Source organism: Bufo gargarizans, chromosome 2 (assembly GCF_014858855.1).
Source record: "Bufo gargarizans isolate SCDJY-AF-19 chromosome 2, ASM1485885v1, whole genome shotgun sequence".
NCBI lineage: Eukaryota > Metazoa > Chordata > Amphibia > Anura > Bufonidae > Bufo > Bufo gargarizans.
In genome coordinates, this window is record NC_058081.1 from 177,819,787 (window position 1) to 177,842,762 (window position 22,976).

The 22,976-nt window shown below is 41.7% G+C and overlaps 1 protein-coding gene across 8 annotated transcripts in view; it reads left to right on the forward strand.

Annotated features, from left to right (window-relative positions):
* The window catches only part of TJP1 (tight junction protein 1), a 232,407-nt gene that overhangs the window by 196,439 nt on the left and 12,992 nt on the right, over positions 1-22,976 (forward strand). For all 8 annotated transcript variants that reach the window (XM_044279722.1, XM_044279723.1, XM_044279725.1 and 5 more), the window contains 11 exons: positions 2,638-2,857; positions 3,735-3,919; positions 4,443-4,538; positions 5,689-5,771; positions 7,541-7,751; positions 8,530-8,630; positions 9,053-9,397; positions 11,799-12,047; positions 12,836-13,708; positions 15,049-15,143; positions 16,977-17,201. In XM_044279722.1, coding sequence (XP_044135657.1) covers positions 2,638-2,857; positions 3,735-3,919; positions 4,443-4,538; positions 5,689-5,771; positions 7,541-7,751; positions 8,530-8,630; positions 9,053-9,397; positions 11,799-12,047; positions 12,836-13,708; positions 15,049-15,143; positions 16,977-17,201 — 2,683 coding nt within the window. The remainder of the gene's footprint in view (positions 1-2,637; positions 2,858-3,734; positions 3,920-4,442; positions 4,539-5,688; positions 5,772-7,540; positions 7,752-8,529; positions 8,631-9,052; positions 9,398-11,798; positions 12,048-12,835; positions 13,709-15,048; positions 15,144-16,976; positions 17,202-22,976) is intronic.

The following is a 22,976-nucleotide window of genomic DNA, read 5'->3' on the forward strand; positions in this document are numbered from 1 at the left end:
CGGATCCATTTTTACACAATATGGTGCATATGAAAACGGATCCGCCTCCCAAAAAAATAATAATATTTTTTGTTCATGGTAATGCAAACGGATCCGTTCTGAACGGATACAAACGTTTGCATTATAGATGCGGATCAGTCTATGCAGATACCGACGGATCCGCACCTAAATGCAGGTGTGAAAGTAGCCTAAGCTGCAGCCCACACAGTTAAAGGGGTTGTGCACTCATTTCCATGACCTCTCAGACTAGCCAGATTTGTGTTGGTAATCCCTAGGTGCTGGGTCCTGGCTCATTCACTTCCATGCCTCCGCTGCTTGTCTTGGGTTTCTCAATGAAAACGTTTGGCTGCAGTGGTATCAAGACGATCACTGGCCACGGGGTGAGGGCTGGATCTTCATCCAGCCGACATCTGCGGCGTTTGTCTTTTGGATGAAAGCCTTTTTTCCTTAAACGGGCAGAGCAGTGGAGGGTCTAGGTGCAAATGGCGACAAGACAACAAAGCCATTTTGCAATTCTTATTCGCATTGGCGACCATTTTGGTCGCCATCTGGAGCTCTGGCATCCGCAATTTGTGGATCCGCAAAACAAAACAGATGATGTCTGTATGGCATCCCTTTTTTTGCGGATCCATTGTAACGATGTCTTCTATTGTCTGCAAAACCGTCAATTTCTATCTTTTTGGCGGTGCTACATAGCGGACATACGGACACAGAAACAAAATACGTTTGAGTGAATGTAGCCTAAGGGTGTATTCACGCGCAGACTATTTGTTATAGAAATTTCTGTGACCGAAACGCACTTCAAATCATCTGAATGGAGTTGTTCCTGCAGCAGGTGCATAGTTTACTGCCTTCAGTTGAATAGGACAGTCACAGAAATGTCTCCAATAAATCTGCTACGTGTGAACACACCCATAGACCCCAGAATTACTGTAAAGGATTTATTAAGAATTAAGGGGGTTCATCACACTGGTCTAAAGTAGAACTGTCTGAGTTGCCCATAGCAACCAATCAGATTCCACCTTTCATTTTCCAAAAGGAGCTGTGAAAAATGAAAGGAGGAATCTTGTTGCTATGGGTAACTCAGCCAGTTCTACTTTACACCAGTTTGATAAATTACCCCCTAAGGGTTTTTCTAGAATCATAAAACCTTCATAATGCTGTATGCAGGTTTCAGTATATTACTTGGCAGTGCACACATCACCACTGAGGTTCACCATAAACTGCAGGTGTCCAGCCTAAACAGTCACACCCAATTCCACCAGACAATAACATTTTGGGGCATCATATCCTCTGTGCGGTAGTTGCCCATAGCAACCAGTTAGCCTGCAGCTCAGAGAACATGAACGGGTCCATTTGGTTGCCAAGGGCAACTGCTAACAGTCCTCTCCTACCTGCTGCAGTGAGTGCCTCACACGCCTCCATCTGGAGCTGTCACCGGCTCTCCTCGTGTCCCGGTGTGAGTGTGGCGGCCCAGACTTCAGCAGTCACCAGGTAGACAGAGAGAGTGGAGAGCGGACACACCGGGCCATCCTCTGTTATCGCCTCCTGGCCATTCACCTTACTGCCAGGCAGCATAATCACCCCAACCACAGCGCCCCCTGCAGGAAGGTGCTTACGGATATCCCTCAGTATTTCCCGCAGCTGGCGCTGTGATGCCGGGAGTACCAGCAATTCCGGGCGGCACAGGAAGAATACCAGTCCGAAGCTAACAGTCCGGTTGTGGAGAGGCTGTAGCCTGTCTTGGCCTGGTTTCTCCCCCTTGCAGTGGTTGTCATGTTTCGGGGTTCCATGCTGCGAGGCCCCCTGTTTAAACATATCTCCATTCACCAGCTTGGCCGGGAAGAGCTCCCGCAGAAAGTTCTCCAGCAGATGCCGGCTCTCCACCCGGTCCCACAGTTCGCCTGACCACCAGTACTTGCTGAGGACCCCCGAAGCACTCCAGTACCTCTCTGAAGCTGCTCTCCGTGCAGTCTCTCGCCATGCTGACCTTGATTATCCTAGCAGCATCCTGACCTTACAGCCCCGTACACACGATCCACTGCCCACAGAGCAGAGCTTAAAGAGGCAGAGCAGCAGAGGGTCAAGACTCAAATGGCGACAAGACAACAAAGTCTTGTCGCCATTTTGCAATTCCAAGTCGCATTGACGACCATTTTGGTCGCCATCTGGAGCCCTGCGATGGTTTGTTTAGGCAAAAGATAATTCTCGCTACTCCCATGCACACTTGCCTACTTGGTTGAGCATGCATGTGTTTTCATTGGTAAGAGGGAAATTAGCAGCTGTCAGACACCTGGGGGCAGCTTACCTCCTGCAGGAACAAAGGATCATGCATATTAAAATCGGACATGCTCCATCCTTCTTTTCAACATCTGAGAGGGCTGAAATCTGCTTATACAATAGATGATCATCCATCTGTCTGGGCACCTTAGAGGGGTTTTGCAAACTAGACAAATACTAGGTTTTCTAACAATAAAATGATCACAAGGTTCACCCATAATCTAGTTAGAGTCTCTGTAGTAAACGGACAAGTCAGATCTCTTTATGCACTGGCTAATATGGTAGGAAGCAGACTAACCTTGTAAGCAGAGTATTTATATATATTTTTTAAATACATTTGTGTTTTTTCTCTTCCAGTTTACCGTCGCATTGTTGAATCGGACGTTGGCGATTCCTTTTATATCCGAACCCATTTTGAGTATGAGAAGGAATCCCAATATGGCCTGAGTTTCAACAAAGGAGAGGTGTTTCGAGTTGTGGATACTCTTTACAATGGGAAGCTAGGATCGTGGCTGGCAATTCGAATAGGTAGAAATCATAAGGAAGTGGAAAGAGGAATTATCCCAAATAAGAACAGGTAAAAGTTGGTATATACGCCTCTAGTTGATGCCTAGTTTGTGTGCCACTCAAACTTTCTTTTCTTCTTCTTTCTTTTCTACTTACAGTGTGTGCTATCATGGTGATTTATTGTGTAATTTAGCCAACCTGCACTCCTATCTTGACCAGAACCCCATTGCAAGCTGCTTTGTGACAGGGTCCTGCTCTTAAGATAGGGGAGCAGGCCACGTATGCTTGGCTCCTTTTATACAATGCTATGGCGCTTTGAGAGAGAACCAAGGTGGACACATAGAAACATAGAAACCTAGAATGTGTCGGCAGATAAGAACCATTTGGCCCATCTAGTCTGCCCAATATACTGAATACTATGGATAGCCCCTGGCCCTATCTTATATGAAGGATAGCCTTATGCCTATCCCATGCATGCTTAAACTCCTCCACTGTATTTGCAGCTACCACTTCTGCGGGAAGGCTATTCCATGCATCCACTACTCTCTCAGTAAAGTAATACTTCCTGATATGACTTTTAAACCTTTGCCCCTCTAATTTGAAACTATGTCCTCTTGTAGCAGTTTTTCTTCTTTTAAATATTCTTTCCTCTTTTACCTTGTTGATTTACCCTTTATGTATTTAAAAGTTTCGATCATAGACACCTTTTCTAGAGATAGATATGGGCTCCACCAATACATCCCTTTAAAAAAATAAAATAGGTCACAGGTCTTGCTTCTCTCACCCCCCGTGATTGCTGTGACAGGTGAAACATTTCCCATTTATTGGCACAGCACTGGTGGGCACTGATCAGTTCTTTAGATGATTGGTTCAAAGCTTGTTTTTCCATAAAGGTTGCAACAAATTTCTTTGTGCGTGCTGATTATTTTTTTTATAACTTTTCATAGAGCTGAACAGCTTGCAAGTGTGCAGTATACACTCCCTAAAACAGCTGGAGGTGATCGTGCAGACTTTTGGCGCTTCCGGGGTCTCCGAAGTTCCAAGCGAAATCTCAGGAAAAGTAGGGAAGACCTCTCGGCCCAACCTGTTCAGACCAAGTTTCCTGCGTATGAAAGAGTTGTCTTGCGAGAAGGTATTTTTTCTTATTTATTATTTCTCGTGCATGGCATTGGGGGACACAGCACCATGGGTATATGCCCAGCTGCCACTAGGAGGCTGACACTAGAAACAAAAAAGTGTTGGCTCCACCCAGGTGGGCTATACCCCTCTGCCAGACAAGATGTATCTTTAAATTTAAAAAGGAATCTGTCTTCTCTAAAACAAGCCCCCAAACTAGAGTAAGCAGTGTACAGTATAATGGGTGCTGAGTACAATTATGTAATTTTTCTTCAGACTCTCTTGTATTCCATCGCTGTACTCCCACAAACCAGCAGTAAAATGCATTAAGAGGACTCCTTCTTGAGTCCACTCCATTATGAACATGAGCTCAGGAGTCCTCTCAATGCATTTTACTAACTCATGATTTAAGAAAAAAAGTGTCCTTGTGTCAGCAATGTACTCTCCAGACCGCTCTGAGGTGTATTAAAAATGTATTATTGAGGAATGAGTTGTGCGTTGGTTTTAAGTGGCTAATTTTCTCAATAAACGTTTTACAGCTGGATTTCTCAGACCTGTTGTTATCTTTGGTCCTATTGCTGATGTTGCACGAGAGAAATTGGCAAGAGAGGAACCAGATATCTACGAGGTGGCAAGTAAGTTTTTTTCTAGTCCCCCGTTGTTCCACGCAACCCATGCCTATGCTAGAATCTGAGATGATCAGTGTGAGGCTCATAGGTATGTACAGAGAGCCTGACTTACGATTCACACAGCACATACTGTAGCGTTCAGAAAGTAAGAGTGTGGATGATGCAATGAAACAAGGGACTGGAAGAGAGCTAATAAAGTGCTATTTACCTGATGTATTTGACAAGCAATAAAAACCAGTCTTTACATTTTTCTCAGTCTGTTGAAAAAAATCGCAGATATTATGCAATGTTTACTCTAACCATCATTGTTGAGTTAATGAACAATATCGCTGGCTGGCTTGAGAACGAATTACCATTTATGTGGCTGTGCGCAGACTTGTGATGGTAGCTTTCATTCGTAACCATTCATTTTTGAGTGGCATTGACTTTTCTCCGTTGATAATTAGAATTGAAATGAATAGTGGCAATAAATAAATAAATAAATAAATAAAAATCCTCTCTAAATGTTGGTCAATAAGGCAGTGTTAGTGGAGCCTTAAAGGGTTTCCCAACCCATTTTTAATGTCTAATAGGTTCGGTTCTCTCCATTCACTTCACTAGCACTGACTTGACTATATTCTGAAGTGCTATTGAAGTTAATTGAGAAGAACCGTGCATGTGCAGCCAACTCTCTGCTTGGTGCAATGGGGCCTCGTTCTTGAGATGCTAGATATCTTGTGGATGTGCTGTAAATGTCCCAGATGGGGAATACCCCTTTAATGAAACATATTAACATTACTTACTAAGGATAACATGTCCTCCTTAGCTCAAAAGTTGCACAGCACATATTTAAGCTGACAATACTTGCACTCCCTTTCCTGGAGAAAAGAATACGTTGCAAAGAAAAAAATGTGACTTTTTTCCTTTGCAAAGATTCACTGTCATAGACCATTGACAAAACTTCTGAGACGTCTTGCAGGAGAACGGCAGTCCTTAATTGTCTTGTTACCTTTCTGTAAAAAATAAATAAAAAAAAATAAAAAATTAAATGAGCACTGTCAGATAAATTGTAGTTGCCTCTATCTTTCAGATGTATTGAGCTGCATGTAAATTAATGATGTGAAGGCATTTTGTCTTTAAAACTGTGGGCTTGTGTAATAGACCTCTTTCTCCCTAGGAAGTGAACCAAGAGACGCAGGTACTGACCAGCGGAGCTCTGGGATCATTCGTCTTCATACAATCAAGCAGATTATTGACAGGGTGAGTGATTAATACAGTAAGATGTTTTGAGAAATTGGCTGTAGCATTCATCTTTTATATATAGCGGACAGTTTGACTAGGTTCCATGTAAGATTGATGCTTGCTGATTAGGCAGTTGAAGCCAGACTTTGGGTTAAGTATTTTAAACAATGACATGTAGAGATTGAATTATTAGAGTCTTCATGTGGAATACATTGAATGATAGCTTTATACATCTGTCAGCCATAATCTTAAATCCAGGTGAAATTTATAATAACATTTATTATCACATGCCAATGGCAGCTATCGAGGGGTGGGATATACTAGTCAGCAAATGTATAGTCAGTTCTAGATATGGGTGAATTGAAAATAGGCAAAATGGTGACGCGTAAGGTTCTAAGCTACTTTAACAAGGGTCAGGTTATATTTAGTAGTTCAGTGGGGTCAGAGCATCTCTGCAGCCGTTTTTGTGTGGTGTTCTCGGTGTGCATTAGTTAGTACCAAGGAAGGTCAACAGGGGAACTGGAAACGGGGTTAAAGGGGTTGTGTCACTTCAGTAAGTTGCATTTATCTTGTAGCGAAAGTGAATACAAGGCACTTACTAATGTATTGTGATTGTTCATATTGCTTCCTTTCCTGGCTTCATTCATTTTTCCATCACATTATTACACGGCTCGTATCCATGGTTACGATCACCCTGCAATATATCAGTGATGATCGTGCTTGCACACTATAGGAAAAAGCATCAGCCTCTCTGGTGGCCGGGACCGCGGGAGCTCACATAGACTAGTGCTTTTTCCTATATTGTGCAAGCACGACCACAAATTATGGATTGCAGGGTGGTCTGTAACCATGGAAACTAGCAGTGTATAATGTGATGGAAAAAGGAATCCAGCCAGCAAAGGAAGCAATATGGATAAAAACAATACATTAGTAAGTGCCTTGTATTAACTTTCTCTACATGATGAATGCCATTTGCTGAAGTGAGACAGCCCCTTTAACGGCAGCAAAGGCTCATTTACGTGTGGGGGAATAGAAGGCTAGCTTGTCAGCTCTATAGAAGTAAATGAAGGGGCAGACCAACTTGTGCACTACTGAGTGGAGATTCGGGAACACCTTGTCATTGGCATAGAAAGAACCAAGAGCTTATAATGATAGTTGCAGGTCCCACCTCTGGGACAATCGGGCATTTATGGCTTTTCCTCCAAATTTATTGCAAAATTGTAATCACAATTTATTAATTTTTTATTTCGTTTATTTTTGATTTATTGGATTTATCATTATAGTATCTCACTTCTTCTATAAAATTATTTTCAATAAGAAATTATTGGCTACAAACAGGTGTCGTGCAACAGCAAGGCTCAGACAATCCGTGTGACCAGAAACATTTGTGCAGTTTGTCTGTAACTTGCTGTCGTGTGACTACTTTAGAGTGTAGAAAAACAGCCAAATTGTACGTCACAGTGGCACACTTCTTGAATTGTGGTGTCTGATGGAAATATGATGTGCGACAAATCTAACATTGGTTGGATTTTTTGGGACAGTCATGTCTTCGGCGGTTACGTTGCAACGTGACCCCATTGACATTGATTGGATGCAGTTTTACATTGCTTCATGTCTCTGTGTGCCCTTAGTTCTTTAGGTATAACAAGGCTGGGGCTGTTGGCTTGCACGGCTGCAAACAATTTTGCCTTTGCTTACTTATGTCCAAGGATTTCTATAATTTTATAGCCTTTATTTGTATAGTGCCAACATGTTTCACAGCACTCATATTTATATTGTTTCTTTAGGATAAACATGCACTTCTTGATGTGACTCCAAATGCTGTAGACCGCCTGAACTATGCACAGTGGTATCCAATAGTAGTGTTCCTTAACCCTGACTCCAAACAGGGTGTGAAAACTATGCGAACGAGGTGTTGCCCTGAATCTCGCAAAAGTGCCAGAAAACTTTTTGAACGTTCACATAAACTACGCAAAAATAATCATCATCTTTTTACAAGTAAGTGAAAATGATAAATAAAAATTGGGATCTTTTGACATCATTTCAAGCAAACAGAGCATCCTTTATCACATTTCTTACCATTTTTGTTTAATTGGTCACACATTAATAGCTCACAGTCATGTTTACAAATCATTTGCTGTTAAAGGCATCGGCCAGTTTCACATATTGATGACCTTATTCTCATGATGGGTCATCAGTATCAGGTTGGCAGCGGTCCGACTCCCAGCACCCCCGCAGATCAGCTGTTTGATGCAGTTACACTCAGTCTGCTGCTTCTTGTTGAAGTGAATGGGCTGGAGGAGCTGCAATTACAGTAAACAGTAAGAGGAGGCCGTGCTCGCACAAGCTCTGCATTGTTTTCAAACAGCTGATCGTCGGCAGTGCTGGGAGTCGGACCCCTCCCAATCTGATATTGATCACCTATCCTGATGGTGTGTCATCAATATAGGAAACCAGCCAATCCTTTTAACAGGGAGGGTAGACCTAGAAATGAATGATAAAAGTAAACAGAAGATTTTCTTGCCCATTCTGTAAGGTTGGTAATACGCCTGCGATAGCTGTTAGCCGATTTATCCGACGGCTATCTTTCCTGATCCTCCCATACACATGGGAGCTCACCCAAGCATGCTTTGAGAGGGTAGAAAGACACTGCCTTCTTAGCCACCCCTTGCTTGTTCAGTTGCACATCTGCTCTCTTCCATTCATGGTGTCAGTTTCCTGTACATTAATAAAGCCTCCATTAGTAGTTAATAGTAAATTGCTATGTTTCTTCCAGCTACCATTAATTTAAATTCTATGAATGATGGTTGGTACGGAGCATTGAAAGAAGCTGTTCAGCAACAACAGAACCAGCTGGTTTGGGTCTCGGAAGGCAAAGTAAGACTTCTTCCATTTCTTAAATATTTTAGTGCATGAGTTTGTGGCCATGTTTTCCGCATACTCACTAGAATGCAGTGCCTGGAATTCACTCGACAGAAGCTGCAAATGTATGACTTTGCTAAAACTGCCTCTGATTTAGATGTCCTGCACAATACAACCAATACATCCTATTGTGTATTAGTAAGCCAGCTTTCCTTGTTAACATCATAATTCAGCAGTGTCCCACAAACCACATGCGGGAATAAAGAAAGGATGGCTTTCCGCAATTTACATTATTTAGTATACAAGATTTACATTAGTTAAAGGATTTGGTAGAGAGACAGTATAATGTTTGCACTAAGTAAAAATCCTGGACTTCACCAGCAAAATTCTAGCGCTCAAATAACTAACCTGGTCTAACTTGGCTTCATTCGGTGCAGGCAGAAGGTGGCACAGATGATGATCTTGATTTGCATGACGACCGTCTATCCTACTTGTCAGCACCAGGTAGTGAATACTCAATGTATAGCACTGATAGCAGGCACACGTCAGATTATGAAGATACTGACACAGAAGGAGGGGCTTACACTGACCAGGACCTGGATGAGACCCTCAATGATGAGGCTGGAACACCACCAGAGTCTGCCATTACACGCTCATCTGAACCTGTACGTGATGACACATCAGGGATACATCATCAGGAAAACCAAGCTTACCCATCTTATCCACCACAGCCAATTGTCAGAACAGATTCTCCAGGATATAAAAATGTACCTTCACAACAGGTAAGTCTCATTGAACACTTTATGCATGTCCACTTCAATTTATTTTTTTTTTCTAAAAAATTTCTGATCTTTTTGACCTCCCCCCCCCCAATTTGGGTTTCCCAAACACTTTTCAGAGTTCTTACAGGGCTGTTTCCATAAAAATGTTGAGGAGTTAATGATTTTTAATATATTTTTTTTTTCTTCCCAGTATTTGCATTAAGTATTTAAATTATCAACAGTATATTAATGTTAGGTGGCCGGGAAAAGCTGTCATAGTGACATGTAAAATGTTTTTATTGGTGGAGAGTGAGGTGCCGACCCCTACCGATCACTAAAAAGAGGGGGCTGAAGCCCTCAGCTAAGCACAGTCTATCCTCACTAGTTTACTCTTAGTAAATTACTATTACATTTGAACTAGCTGTCCCACTTTTAAACCTGATGACAAGTCAAAGGAATGTATTTTTAATAATTTGATAGTATGTTGTGTACATTCTGTAATTTGATCTTTAACTAGTTGTTCTTTATGTTCTTTTAAATGGTTTTGGTTCTTTAGTCCGCCTCCCTGTTAAAATATATATATATATATCTATCTATCTATCTATCTATATATATCTATATCTATATCATGTCCTATTTTCCACACTTTGCGGACAAGAATAGGCATTTATATTGCCGGCTTCCGTTCCGCAAATTGCGGAAGGCAACATGGGCGGCTTCCGTTTTTTGCGGATCCGCGGTTTGCGGACTGCAAAAAACGGCACGGCCATGTGCATGAGGCCTAAGGGCAACATAAACTAGTGACTAGAGATGAGCGAACCTCTGTTTTAAGTTCGGCGTCTAAAGTTCGGGTTTGGATTAGCGGAGAATCCCGATCTGGAACCGGATATGGATTCCGACTTCCGTTGTGGTCCGTGGTAGCGGAATCAATAATGGCCGATTATTGATTCCGCTACCACGGACCACAACGGAAGTCGGAATCCATATCCGGTTCCAGATCGGGATTCTCCGCTAATCCAAACCCGAACTTTAGACGCCGAACTTAAAACAGAAGTTCGCTCATCTCTACTAGTGACGGGTCTCCTTGGCAAAATGATGGGTCACTTTCTTTGATTGCCATTTTGCTAAAAACTTGTGCTAAACAGCTCCAGCCTATGCTCAACAAGCCTCCATATTCATGAGCTCCTGGCTCTCCCCGCCCCCTACTGCTGATTCCTATGGAAAAAAAACTGTCAATCAGAGGCAGGTGGGCGGGGAGAGCCAGGAGCTCATGAATATGGGGACTCATTGCCATGCGCTGGAGATGTTAGAACCTAGCAGCAGAAAACTGCTGACAGATTCCCTTTAAATTTAAACATGGTCACCGGTCATATTCCAAATCCCACAGGTTGGCTACTTACCAGTGTAGGGTTAATAAATTTGCCCGCATGCAAGCATTGTGGGTGCTGGTCAACATGCAGAGTCTGTCAGGTGCAGTGGTCGCATGACATTGTGGGAATGCTCATGCTACCTGTGTGCGGACTTGGCATGTGACAGGGGGCCCTGTAGTGAACAGCAGAACACAGATCACTTAAGATGGCAGGTTTAATAATCTGAGTTTGTATTCTGGCACCACACAAGCAGCCTGGAGAATTAAAATTCCCTGCGGCTTTATTTCCATAACACTAACCACCTTTTACATACCTTAAGAATATTAGTTTTTGTATTGCACTGGAGGGTGCTGGTTCTTCTTATGGAGATCCAGCTGATCTGGGTAGTCTTAGAGGCAATGGGATAAGAAGTAGGTAAATTAGCTGTCCTCCAGGAGGAAAAACACAGGGCCCTATTTATCAAAACTACATAATATGAAAACTGTCTTAGTTGCCCATAGCAACCAATCGGAGCTCCTATTTCAATTCCTAAAGGGCTCTGAAAATATGGAATTCAAGCTCTGATTGCTTACTACAGGCAACCAAGACCGTTTTACTATTAAGCAGTTTTGATAAATGAGGCCCACACTCACTCTAGTCATGTTTCCATGGGTGAGACTTAAAGGTTAGTTACCTATCGGTGGCACTAGAACAGGCATCCTCAAACTGCGGCCCTCCAGATATTGCAAAACTACAACTCCCCGCATCCCCCAACAGCCTACAGGTATCAGCCTACAGCAGGGCATTGTGGGAGTTGTAGTTTTACAACAGCTGGAGGGCCGCAGTTTGAGGATGCCTGCACTAGACGGTCAGTTTGCTCCTTCTGGAAGAGACAGCAGCATACTCTCTGTATAGAGTTGGTGTTTGGATGGAACAAACTAAAGATAAGGAGCATCAGTGTAACTGGTGTAAGAGGGAAACGTTAGTGTGAACTTTACCTTAAGACAGTGTGTTGCATTTTGTAGTTTTGTTTTTCTTTTGAAAGTGAACCAATTATTTTAAAAACTTCACAGAAAGCAGATGCCTTACCTGCTGCCCCTTACCTTTCTCTGCCGTCTGATACAAACACTACAACTTCAACTGCTGCTGTAAATCCTAATGTAAACCTAAGTAATGTCAGATTGGAGGATCCCAACCCTGCCCCCTACAGCTCTTACCAAGCACAAGCTGGCCCAATGCGATCACCTAACACTGAGGCAGCTCACATAATGCTCAGAGACCAAGAGCCTTCATCTTTACCTGTCCACATAGATCCTGCAAAGGTACCTGTACTACATTGTTGCACCAGTCTGTTCTACTTCCAGTCATACTTGCATCCAGTATTCTTTCTTTAACACTTTCCGTCTAAACCTTGACATACTGGGGGTACTGGAAACGGATTTCATTGCCTGCCCAGTACTCGTAGTAACAAAGGTCAATGATAAATTAGATTGGAGATTTGAAGCAGTTCACTAGGCTGCATCTAAATCACTGGAATTTAATACGCTTGCATTTTTCCTTTGCATGGCTTTCTAGTACTGCATGCCTTTCCTTTCCATTCTCTTAAAGGGGTTTTCCGGTGCTTTTTAAATGAGCTATCCTTGGGATAGGTTAATATCTGTTCAGCAGGAGGTTTAAGTCCCACTACCTCTGCAGTTTTCAGTATCTGTGAACTTCACAGCAATGTCCGTTATAGTGCTGCTCCCATCAAGTGTGGATGGTAACCAGCTCCAGAGCTGCTGAGAAACAGCTGATTGGTGGAGGTGTTGTCGGATACTGCTCACCTCTCTGGAGGATGGGCTGTCAATGTAAGAATTCTGGAAAACCCTATAAGGTTATTTTTTGGACATGCCTTTTGTGGCTTAACTGTGGGTTCACTTTACTGTTCACATCTAACGTTTTCAATAGCTGGAACATATCTCCTAATCTCTACTTCAATTCACCCGCACTGCATCATCCTTTTCCAAGAAGCATGATAATACTGCATGAAAGCTGCCATCTTGTGGCTGTAAAATGAAATTGACATTTTTTTTGTTGTCTTGATATTCTTTTTACTTGTTTATTTCTACAGGTGTACAGAAAAGAACCATATTCTATGGACGAGAATCCTAGGCATAATTACTTAATAAAACAGCAAGTAATTGGTCACCAGAGACCAGAGAAAGACACTAACCTGAACTTTGATACCCTGCCATCCTATGCAGACAAAACAATGAGCAGAGAATATGATCCATCTTACAGATACGAACCTACTTCAGAATATGTGGATCAATTCACTCACAGTTATGACCCAAGAATACATAGCGATGACCATGTGCCTACTTACGACGATCAGTGGGGTTATTATGATGACAAGCAGTCCTCGTACCCACAAAGACCACAGTATGATAGTAAGCATAGGGACTTTACTGTTAGGCAGCATTCAGAAGAGAGTCTTGAGCGCAGCTATTTTCCACAGCAACCTCGCTTCGAGGAGCCACCTCCTGTTGCCTATGACAATCGACCTCGTCCTGCTAAAAATTTTAAGGGACCCCAGATTCTCTATGATGAACCCCCTACAGCAGAATTCGATATGCCTGTCCGTTACAAACCAGAGCCTCAAACCTTTCCTTCTGTGCCCAATTCTCGGCCTGCTGAAACAAAACCATATTTTGATCAGCATCCAAGGGGTTATGAACACAGTCCTTCCCAGGGATTTAATACAAAGCAAGGACAATATGATATTTCACCTAGAGTAGAGAACGTACCACCTCCAGCACAGTTAAAGTCAGACCCTCTGCCAGGCAGTAACAAACCTTTACCTCTACCAGCTGCTCTGAAGGAGGAGGATGAAGACCCAGCCATGAAACCACAGTCTGTGCTTACTAGAGTTAAGATGTTTGAGAATAAAAGATCAATTCCAGGGGATAAAACGAAGGACGTGAATGATGTAACAGCTTTAAAGGTACTGCAACAACTTGATGTTGATTTGGGTTTAATATGGTCGTCTTTCTTGATCTTTTCACCTGTCACCAATTTTCGGGTGTGAATTAATATAACTTTTTTTTCTTTTTTTTTTAAGTGGTGGACATTCAAGTAGATTACATCATTTTAGTGGTTGTTTGAGACATTTTATTTATATTCTTTTTGATGTTAAAGAGACTTGGGTGATCAGTTTTAAAATCTCGGAAACCTCTTTTAAATGCTATAATAACATCTGTTAAGAACAGCCAGGGCAAGATGGCAGCCTCAATAACACGCTCAGGATAAAGAATACAAAAATCTGCAATTAGAAAAAAATAAGGATATGTGTTGCTGTCTGGTTTTAACTAGCAGATAAAGGTTTTAGTGAATTTCCCTTGACCCCTTGTGGACTGGGCCATTTCCAGTTTTTTTGCCTTCCCAGAGCCATTACTTTTATGTTTTTCTAATCGCATAGCTATATGAAGTTGTTTTTTTTTGTGGGACTAGTTGCACTTTCTACTGGCACCATTTACAGTTGCATACAATGTAGTGGGAAGCAAGGGGGGGGGGGGGGGATCCAAATTGGGTGCAAATATATATATATATATATATATATATATATATAAATCTGCCTTTGGATTTTGGGTTTTGTTTTTACAAATATTTTTGGGCATTGCCATATGCTTTTTCTTTTTATATGTATGGAGTTGTGTGAGGCCTCTGGTGTGAGCAGGCTCCATCTTTAAATACCTGACCACTGACGTAAATTTATGTTAGGAGGTCAGGAAGGGGTTAACTAATACTGGGTTGAGAAAAGCGTAGTGTACTATGCTTTGCATTATTTTTTTTTCCCCTTCAACGTATACGTAAAACAGAAGACAAAAACTTTATATTAACCAAGCCTGAAGTATGTATTATGAATTCTATACCCATGGAGCTCCTGTTAAGCGGAGTGCATTCCAAGACGGAAAGTAGGAGAAAACCTCTAGAATGGTTTAGTGAACGTGCTTTCAGTACACATTCACAACCTTTAAAGATGCAAGAGGGAATTGATTGTTTGAGATGCAGTAATAATTATTGATTATCTTTTTAGGTAAATAGTGAAAAATGTGGCACTTGTATTCTACGTTCATTGACTTGTCCATTACTTATATTCAGATTTTTGTATTGATTTGAACATTTCTTTACACTTTCAGGTAGACAGAATTAGACATAATCATACAAAATTCAACCCACATGACAAGTAGTTTAGCTTCTCTTTTCTTCCTGGTACCTGCTGTAAATCTTTTAATTATTTATAGGTTTTAGATGATTTATAGCTAATACTTTGTTTTTTCAAAGGCTCCAGAGGTTGCACCCAAACCAATAACTGTTCCGATAACTGCATCGAAAGCCGCCCCACTGCCTCATTATGATTCGGAAAAAGCGACCTATAGGTATGGCAGTGTTTGTTTGTTTTTGTCCTTGTTGATGATGTATATTTTTTTTTTTTTAGCTTTGCAGTCATTCTATATTTCTAGGAATATATTTCAACACCTGAAAATAAACATGAGCTATTCTAAACCCTAAGGCCTCTTTCACACTAACGATACAGATTGTCTTAGGATGCGTTCAGGGTGCATTCAGTGAAACTCGCACCATTTTGCAAGCAAGTTCAAGTCAGTTTCCTTTGCGATTGCGTTCAGTTGTTCTGTTTTTTTCTGCGCAGGTGCAATCCGTTTTGATGCGTTTACAGGTTTACAAACAACATCTCCTAGCAACCATCAGTGAAAAACGCATTGCACCCGAACAGAATATAGAACATGCTGCGATTCTCACACAACGCAGAACTGATGCGTGAAAAACAATGCTCATGTACACAGACCCATTGAAATGAAAGGGTCAGGATTCAGTGCACCCGCTCAGAAAACTCACTTGTGTGACTTACTCCAGGCAAAAACTGAAACCTTCATTTTCGCCAGACCTTTTAAGCTCTTCTAACCAAGAAAGTTTTTTTTCACATGAACAAGGCAGTTTTGCACCCCCCCCCCCCCTTGGAAACCAGAAATGGTGACCCATGTATATTGTATATGTTACTTGATTATTCAGTGTGATCACCAATACAGAATGTCTTTAAAGGGCATCTGTCAGCAGATTTGTACCTGTGAAACTGGCTGACAAGTTACATGTGTGCTTGGCAGCTGAAGACACCTGTGTTGGTGTCACATATGTGCCCGCGTTGCATAGAAAAATTGTTTTAATATGTGGATGTGCTAATGAGCCTCTGGAGCAACGGGTACATTGCCACTGCCAATCCCTTTCCACTTTGATAGGGCCAGGTGTGTTCACATCTTCACTGCCTGGCCAGTCAATCGAGAAAGCAGAGACTGTAGGTGTAATGGTAACGCCCCTCTTGCTCCTAAAGGCTCATTTGCATGTATTAAAACTTAATTGTTCTCAGCAATTCGGGCACATATGAACATGAGACCAACACAGATGCCTTCAGCTGCCAAGTGCACATGTAACAGGTCAGACAGTTTCATAGGTGAAAGTCTGCTGACAGATTAAACCACGTACAATGCCTTGTATGTCTAGCTCAACTTAATGTGAGGTTACCTTTAATTTAGTGATCCATTGTTTTATTCTGGAGAAAAAGTATTTTGAATCTATAAATCTATATGCAATGAGCAGTTAATGGACTGACGGCGGGCACAAGCCGCTCTGTGCCCCCTTATTCCACCTGTTTCCTCTGCCAGCCCCCCCTTTTTTTCTCCAAAATATGAAGGGTATTGTTACTTTCAGGTGCGCTACACCTCTAAGGCGTTGTGCTTTAACAGTAATTGTCCTTTGACTCCTCATTCTCACATGCAGCTAGAACAAGGGAGGCATTCAACCCACAGAAGAGATCAGAGGAGTTTTGAGTTATTACATTACAGCAAAGTAGTTTTGAAAGTGCTTTTAGGCTTTAATTGATCTGCATTTGTTTTTTTGCTCATGTGATTTACTAGATACCCGGAAGGCTCATTTAGCAGGTAATTTTTTGTATAGTATATAAAACATTGGCTAACTACTTCATTTTGTTTAGCTGGTTGTTTGGGTTCTTTCAAATGCCCGTCCTCCAGTGCTGGTGATTTGCATAGCTACGCTTGGCATGTTAAGAGCCTAACAAATCACTATTATTCTAAAAATGTATATTGACTTTTTGTCCTAAGCACTTATATGCATATGTGTTATTTCTGAACTTGTGCAGTAAGCAGTTTCTTGCAAAATGTTTTACTGCTTTTCTTAAGAGTACCTGAACCTCAGAAACCTCAAATGAAGCCACCAGAGGATATTGTGCGTTCGAATAATTACGATCCCGAGGAAGATGAAGAGTACTACCGGAAGCAGTTGTCCTTCTTTGACCGTAGAAGCTTTGAAAAGCCCACTCCGTCTCTGCCTCCAAACATCCTTCCTGAGCCTGCTAAACCAGGACAGTCTCAGAGCCAACTGAGCTTTAACAGCTACCCCTCCAAGTACGTTTTGACATGCTGCACTTGTCTCTCTGTGACCTCTTCATTGCACCTACATCCTGACCCTTTGCAGTGAAAGACATAGCACTTCATGTGTGAAAGCTGTACTTGTGACTCCGTTCTGACTGTGCTGGGAATTTGGGGCTTTTTCTAAGGTCTTGTGATGTCACATGAGTATGTAATGAAATCATACACTGCAGGTGTATGGATAACATACCTTCTTTTACACATTAGGCACAAGATATCCTATACCAATGGGCTAATCAATAATATATATTCAGATCTGATACCAATTGGCTAACCTATAATATGTATTAAACAGACGATTTTAGGTTGCTATATCTTAAATGAAGGTGACTGCAGAATCCAGTAGTGCCCATATATAATCTGTAGTAGTTTCCATAATGCATTACACACTGCAGTGTATATTCAGATGTCTTTCTAGACTAACACTAACTATTATTGCTTACCTGCGGGAGAAATGGCTTTAAAGATTAACTGTGAACCTGTAACCAAAATTAACACTTTCCAATACTGAGTGTGGCTTCTTTTACAGGCTGCTTTTATATTGCTCTAATGGCTGTATATTTAATTTATTCCTATAGCAGGTTAGCTTTAACACTTCATCCCCATGGCTATAGACTTGATATATATTAAGGCCGAACCAAAAAGGAACACTTGGACTTTGGCTGATAAGATAACTACATAAATTTTCACTCTGACATGCATCTTAATAGCATGGCGTGTACTTCCATTGAAACAAGGACATTTCTTTATGTATCAGGGACTGTCAGGCTGCATAGTATACATTTTTCCATTTAACCTTGGTGGATTAAATATTGAGTGCATACGATGTGATGTGTTTAAGATGGTTTGTAATTTGCTTACCAAAGTCTTAAATGTTACACAGCATCTTGCCTTTCTGATACCCATTTACTGTGTTGTTAGTTATAACCTCGCATATGAAAGCAGGCAGCGGTAGTTAATTTTCATTAACTATGGAGTTGTCGATACTGCAGGCCCTTTGTATCCCAGAAGGTGTAAAACATTGTTGCCTGAAAGTATATGCCTTTTTTCTTTAAAGCTCTGGTTTACGTCAGGTTATTTTTTTTTGCTATTGTATCTAATTGTATTGTGCGTGTGCCTTTGAACTTTGGGACTTGGAAATGACATACTTTATTCCTTTTGCTCTGATCTTCCTTTACACAAGTCACCTTTCAGAACACTATCCTCATTCTAAGGCCGCATGCACACAATCGTACCTTTTTTTAAGCAGTCTGCAGATCCGCATAACATGGGTACCGCCCGTGTTCATGTTACGCGTTTTGTGGTCCAGTAGAAATGCCTATTGTCCGCAACACAGACAAGAATAGGACATACAGATAGCACACTGTGTGCCGTCCGCATCTTTTGTAGCCGATTGAAATGAATAGGTCTGCCTCCAATCCGCAAAAAATGCAGATCGGATGTGTACCAAAACTACGATTGAGTTCATGAGCCTAACTGTACTTTTCACCTTAGTACACTGATGTATTCTAAAGCCAGCGTCTGTGTAAAGCCGGACAAGTGTTCTGCTGACAGCGCATTCTCCCAACTCCACCATAAACATACACATTTGCCAAACTGAGGCGTTTATTATTTCAGTGGGAGAGGGGAATAAGTAGCCGCCAAACCCCTAGCTGGCATAAGAATATTTCCAGTGGGATTGAAGGATTGGACATGTTTAAATAAAAAATGCGCAATGCTGGCCCCCCCCCCCCCCCCCCCCCTCAAAAAAGTAAAATAAAAATAAATGACCTTCCAGATATACTCAGTTAACCTGTCTTCCGTCGAATAGGGTTTAATTTTAATGTGACGTGAAGTGACCTCTTGAAGGAAGTTTTACATACACTAAAGGGCCTTATATTTATTCGGTTCCTTTAAAGTACAACTGCTGCCCATGTCCTCTAACTATTGCTATACTTGTTAGGCTACTTTCACACTGGTGTTTCTGGGCCCAAAATGGATCAGTTCAGCCCAAATGCATTCTGAATATATAAGGATCCTTTCAGAATGCATAAATTTGGCTGCATCCGGTCTCCATTGCGTTTTTGAGGCGGTCACTAAAACGCAGCTAGCAGCCAAACGGATCCATCTTGACTTACAATGTAAGTCAATGGGGACAGATCCGTTTTTCACTGACACAATATGGTGCAATTGAAAACTGATCCGTCCCCCATTAACTTTCAATGTAAGTCAAGACGGATCCGTTTTGACTTAGACTTTTTTTTAATGAATAATGCAAACGGATCAGTTATTAACAGCTACCAGCGTTTGCATTATTGGTGCGGATCCGTCTGTGCCGATACCAGATGGATCCGCACAAAACGCGAGTGTGAAAGTAGCCTTAGTTTTCTAACTGGCATCTCTTGTCAACTACACCATTTAAATCACACTTTTCATACTTCTTTGAGGGGGAGTTATCACTTTCCAAAAAGGGCCATGATCATGGTGGAATGTGGGTGGGCCCATCAGCTTGTTTGCCTTAATTTGATGACTGATAGCTATGAGCTGATGCATATTTCATTTTATTCACATGGACTCCAAGCGGATGAGCCTAATTTATAGCAAGGTCTGTGCTTTGTCATAAATTAATAGCTCCCTCCAGTGCTGTAGGGGATTTCACAGACCGGCGTTTTAAACCCTCCTGTTAGGTTTTTGATGACCTCACTTTGTAGGTTGAGAGTTCTGTCCATTTTGACTGCAAGATTAGCATGCCATGCCATGCCATTCTAGCCACCAGAATGGTTGAAATGGAAACCGAGAGGCCAGTGTGAATGGAGGCTTAGTTCTTCATTGTACCTTATAGCCAGTATCTTCACCTCCAGTGTTGGACTTGCCATCCACATTAGACAGCTCTCGGCTGAATATTATGCCTAATGGAGAAGGGGAAAGGCCACTGCCAGATATTTATCTCCGAGAGAACAAATGGATTGGGCGTTTTGAAATAACTACATGGCATATGCCATTGGGAGGCACCCATATGCATTACATGGAGGGCAGGTCCTGTCAAGAGTGGCCAGCATTAATCTATTACTATTTATGTTAAAGCTTCATTAATTCCAGATAGCTGTACATGTACATATGAAAACAGGTTTACATACATAATATAATACAGAAATCAAGTCTACTGAACATTACCTAAAGTAACAGGAGAGAGGACCAAGAGCTTACAATCTAATATGTACAACCAGCTTTAGGACTAGGCCTAAGTGAGGGTCTGTCCAGAGGGATGTTTTCTCCTGTTGGACATTGTCACTATGGTTTAGGCCATGGGTCAGCAACCTCCGGCACTCCAGCTGTTGTGAAACTACAGTTTCCAGCATGCACACTCGCTAGGCACTTCCATAGAAGTGACTGGAGAATGCTGGGAGTTGTGGGATTAGTAACAGCGGCCTCAGGTTGCTGACGCCTAATCTAGTCAGAACATTGGACCATGGGGTACTGATGACTGGTAAGTTTGTTTTTACGGTATAGCCAGTGTGAATGGAGGCTTAGTTCTTCAATGTACCTTATAGCCAGTATCTTCACCTCCAGTGTTGGACTTGCCATCCACATTAGACAGCTCTCGGCTGAATATTATGCCTAATGGAGAAGGGGAAAGGCCACTGCCAGATATTTATCTCCGAGAGAACAAATGGATTGGGCGTTTTGAAATAACTACATGGCATATGCCATTGGGAGGCACCCATATGCATTACATGGAGGGCAGGTCCTGTCAAGAGTGGCCAGCATTAATCTATTACTATTTATGTTAAAGCTTCATTAATTCCAGATAGCTGTACATGTACATATGAAAACAGGTTTACATACATAATATAATACAGAAATCAAGTCTACTGAACATTACCTAAAGTAACAGGAGAGAGGACCAAGAGCTTACAATCTAATATGTACAACCAGCTTTAGGACTAGGCCTAAGTGAGGGTCTGTCCAGAGGGATGTTTTCTCCTGTTGGACATTGTCACTATGGTTTAGGCCATGGGTCAGCAACCTCCGGCACTCCAGCTGTTGTGAAACTACAGTTTCCAGCATGCACACTCGCTAGGCACTTCCATAGAAGTGACTGGAGCATGCTGGGAGTTGTGGGATTAGTAACAGCGGCCTCAGGTTGCTGACGCCTAATCTAGTCAGAACATTGGACCATGGGGTACTGATGACTGGTAAGTTTGTTTTTACGGTATAGCCAGTGTGAATGGAGGCTTAGTTCTTCAATGTACCTTATAGCCAGTATCTTCACCTCCAGTGTTGGACTTGCCATCCACATTAGACAGCTCTCGGCTGAATATTATGCCTAATGGAGAAGGGGAAAGGCCACTGCCAGATATTTATCTCCGAGAGAACAAATGGATTGGGCGTTTTGAAATAACTACATGGCATATGCCATTGGGAGGCACCCATATGCATTACATGGAGGGCAGGTCCTGTCAAGAGTGGCCAGCATTAATCTATTACTATTTATGTTAAAGCTCCATTAATTCCAGATAGCTGTACATGTACATATGAAAACAGGTTTACATACATAATATAATACAGAAATCAAGTCTACTGAACATTAGCTAAAGTAACAGGAGAGAGGACCAAGAGCTTACAATCTAATATGTACAACCAGCTTTAGGACTAGGCCTAAGTGAGGGTCTGTCCAGAGGGATGTTTTCTCCTGTTGGACATTGTCACTATGGTTTAGGCCATGGGTCAGCAACCTCCGGCACTCCAGCTGTTGTGAAACTACAGTTTCCAGCATGCACACTCGCTAGGCACTTCCATAGAAGTGACTGGAGAATGCTGGGAGTTGTGGGATTAGTAACAGCGGCCTCAGGTTGCTGACGCCTAATCTAGTCAGAACATTGGACCATGGGGTACTGATGACTGGTAAGTTTGTTTTTACGGTATAGCCGCACGTGGTTAAGCTTTAGAGCTACACTCGGAAGACGTTGTGAAAAATCTGTGATGGCTGACCTTGCGCTGTTCTGTGTGTGAAATGTACAAAGCTAATGTGTAGTTGGCTACAGTGTTTGGTGGATTTCTTTTCTCTTTAATAATGTATTAACACATTGGGCCTCATCTATCAAAATGGCCATGTTGCCCCTAGCACTGCTTTCAGCTCTTGTGCTTTCTAGTTTTGATAAATGAAGATCAGTCCTTGATTTTGTGACTGTATTTGTAATATTGCTGCCACTTTCCTGTGATGCTTGATCAATCATTGTTCCTAACAGTCGCTCAGTGTCTGTCTCTCTGTTTTCTGCAATGTCTGCTATCTCTTTGCTGCTCATTGTTTAATAGAATTGCCTGTTTTAGAATAGGAGGTTGTCACTCTACAGTAGATAGATTTCTGTAAGTATTTCTCAAAAAAAAAAAAAAAAATAAAAAAATTGCAAGAGATGATTTGCTTAAAGTTAGAATGACCCTTTTCTTTCATTCTTCTGTCATGTCTGCTTTGCCACCGCATAGATTTCTTGGCTCTTACACTAGCTATGACTACTTGAAAAGGAGCATCAAGTGGTAAGATTGGCATTAACATAAGGCTGTTTTTATGGTGTCATTCCTTCTAGATTTACCACAGCATTATGTGCACCCAGAAATACAAATTATATTTTTGGAGGGGGCTATACTAAAACGTCCGGGGAAAAATAATCTTACTTACAGGATTTTTAGTTTACTGAACGTAGTGCACATAAAGTTGGGTATTCTTACTTGAGATGCTTTTAAAATCTAGTTGGCATTTGTGTGTATGTCCAG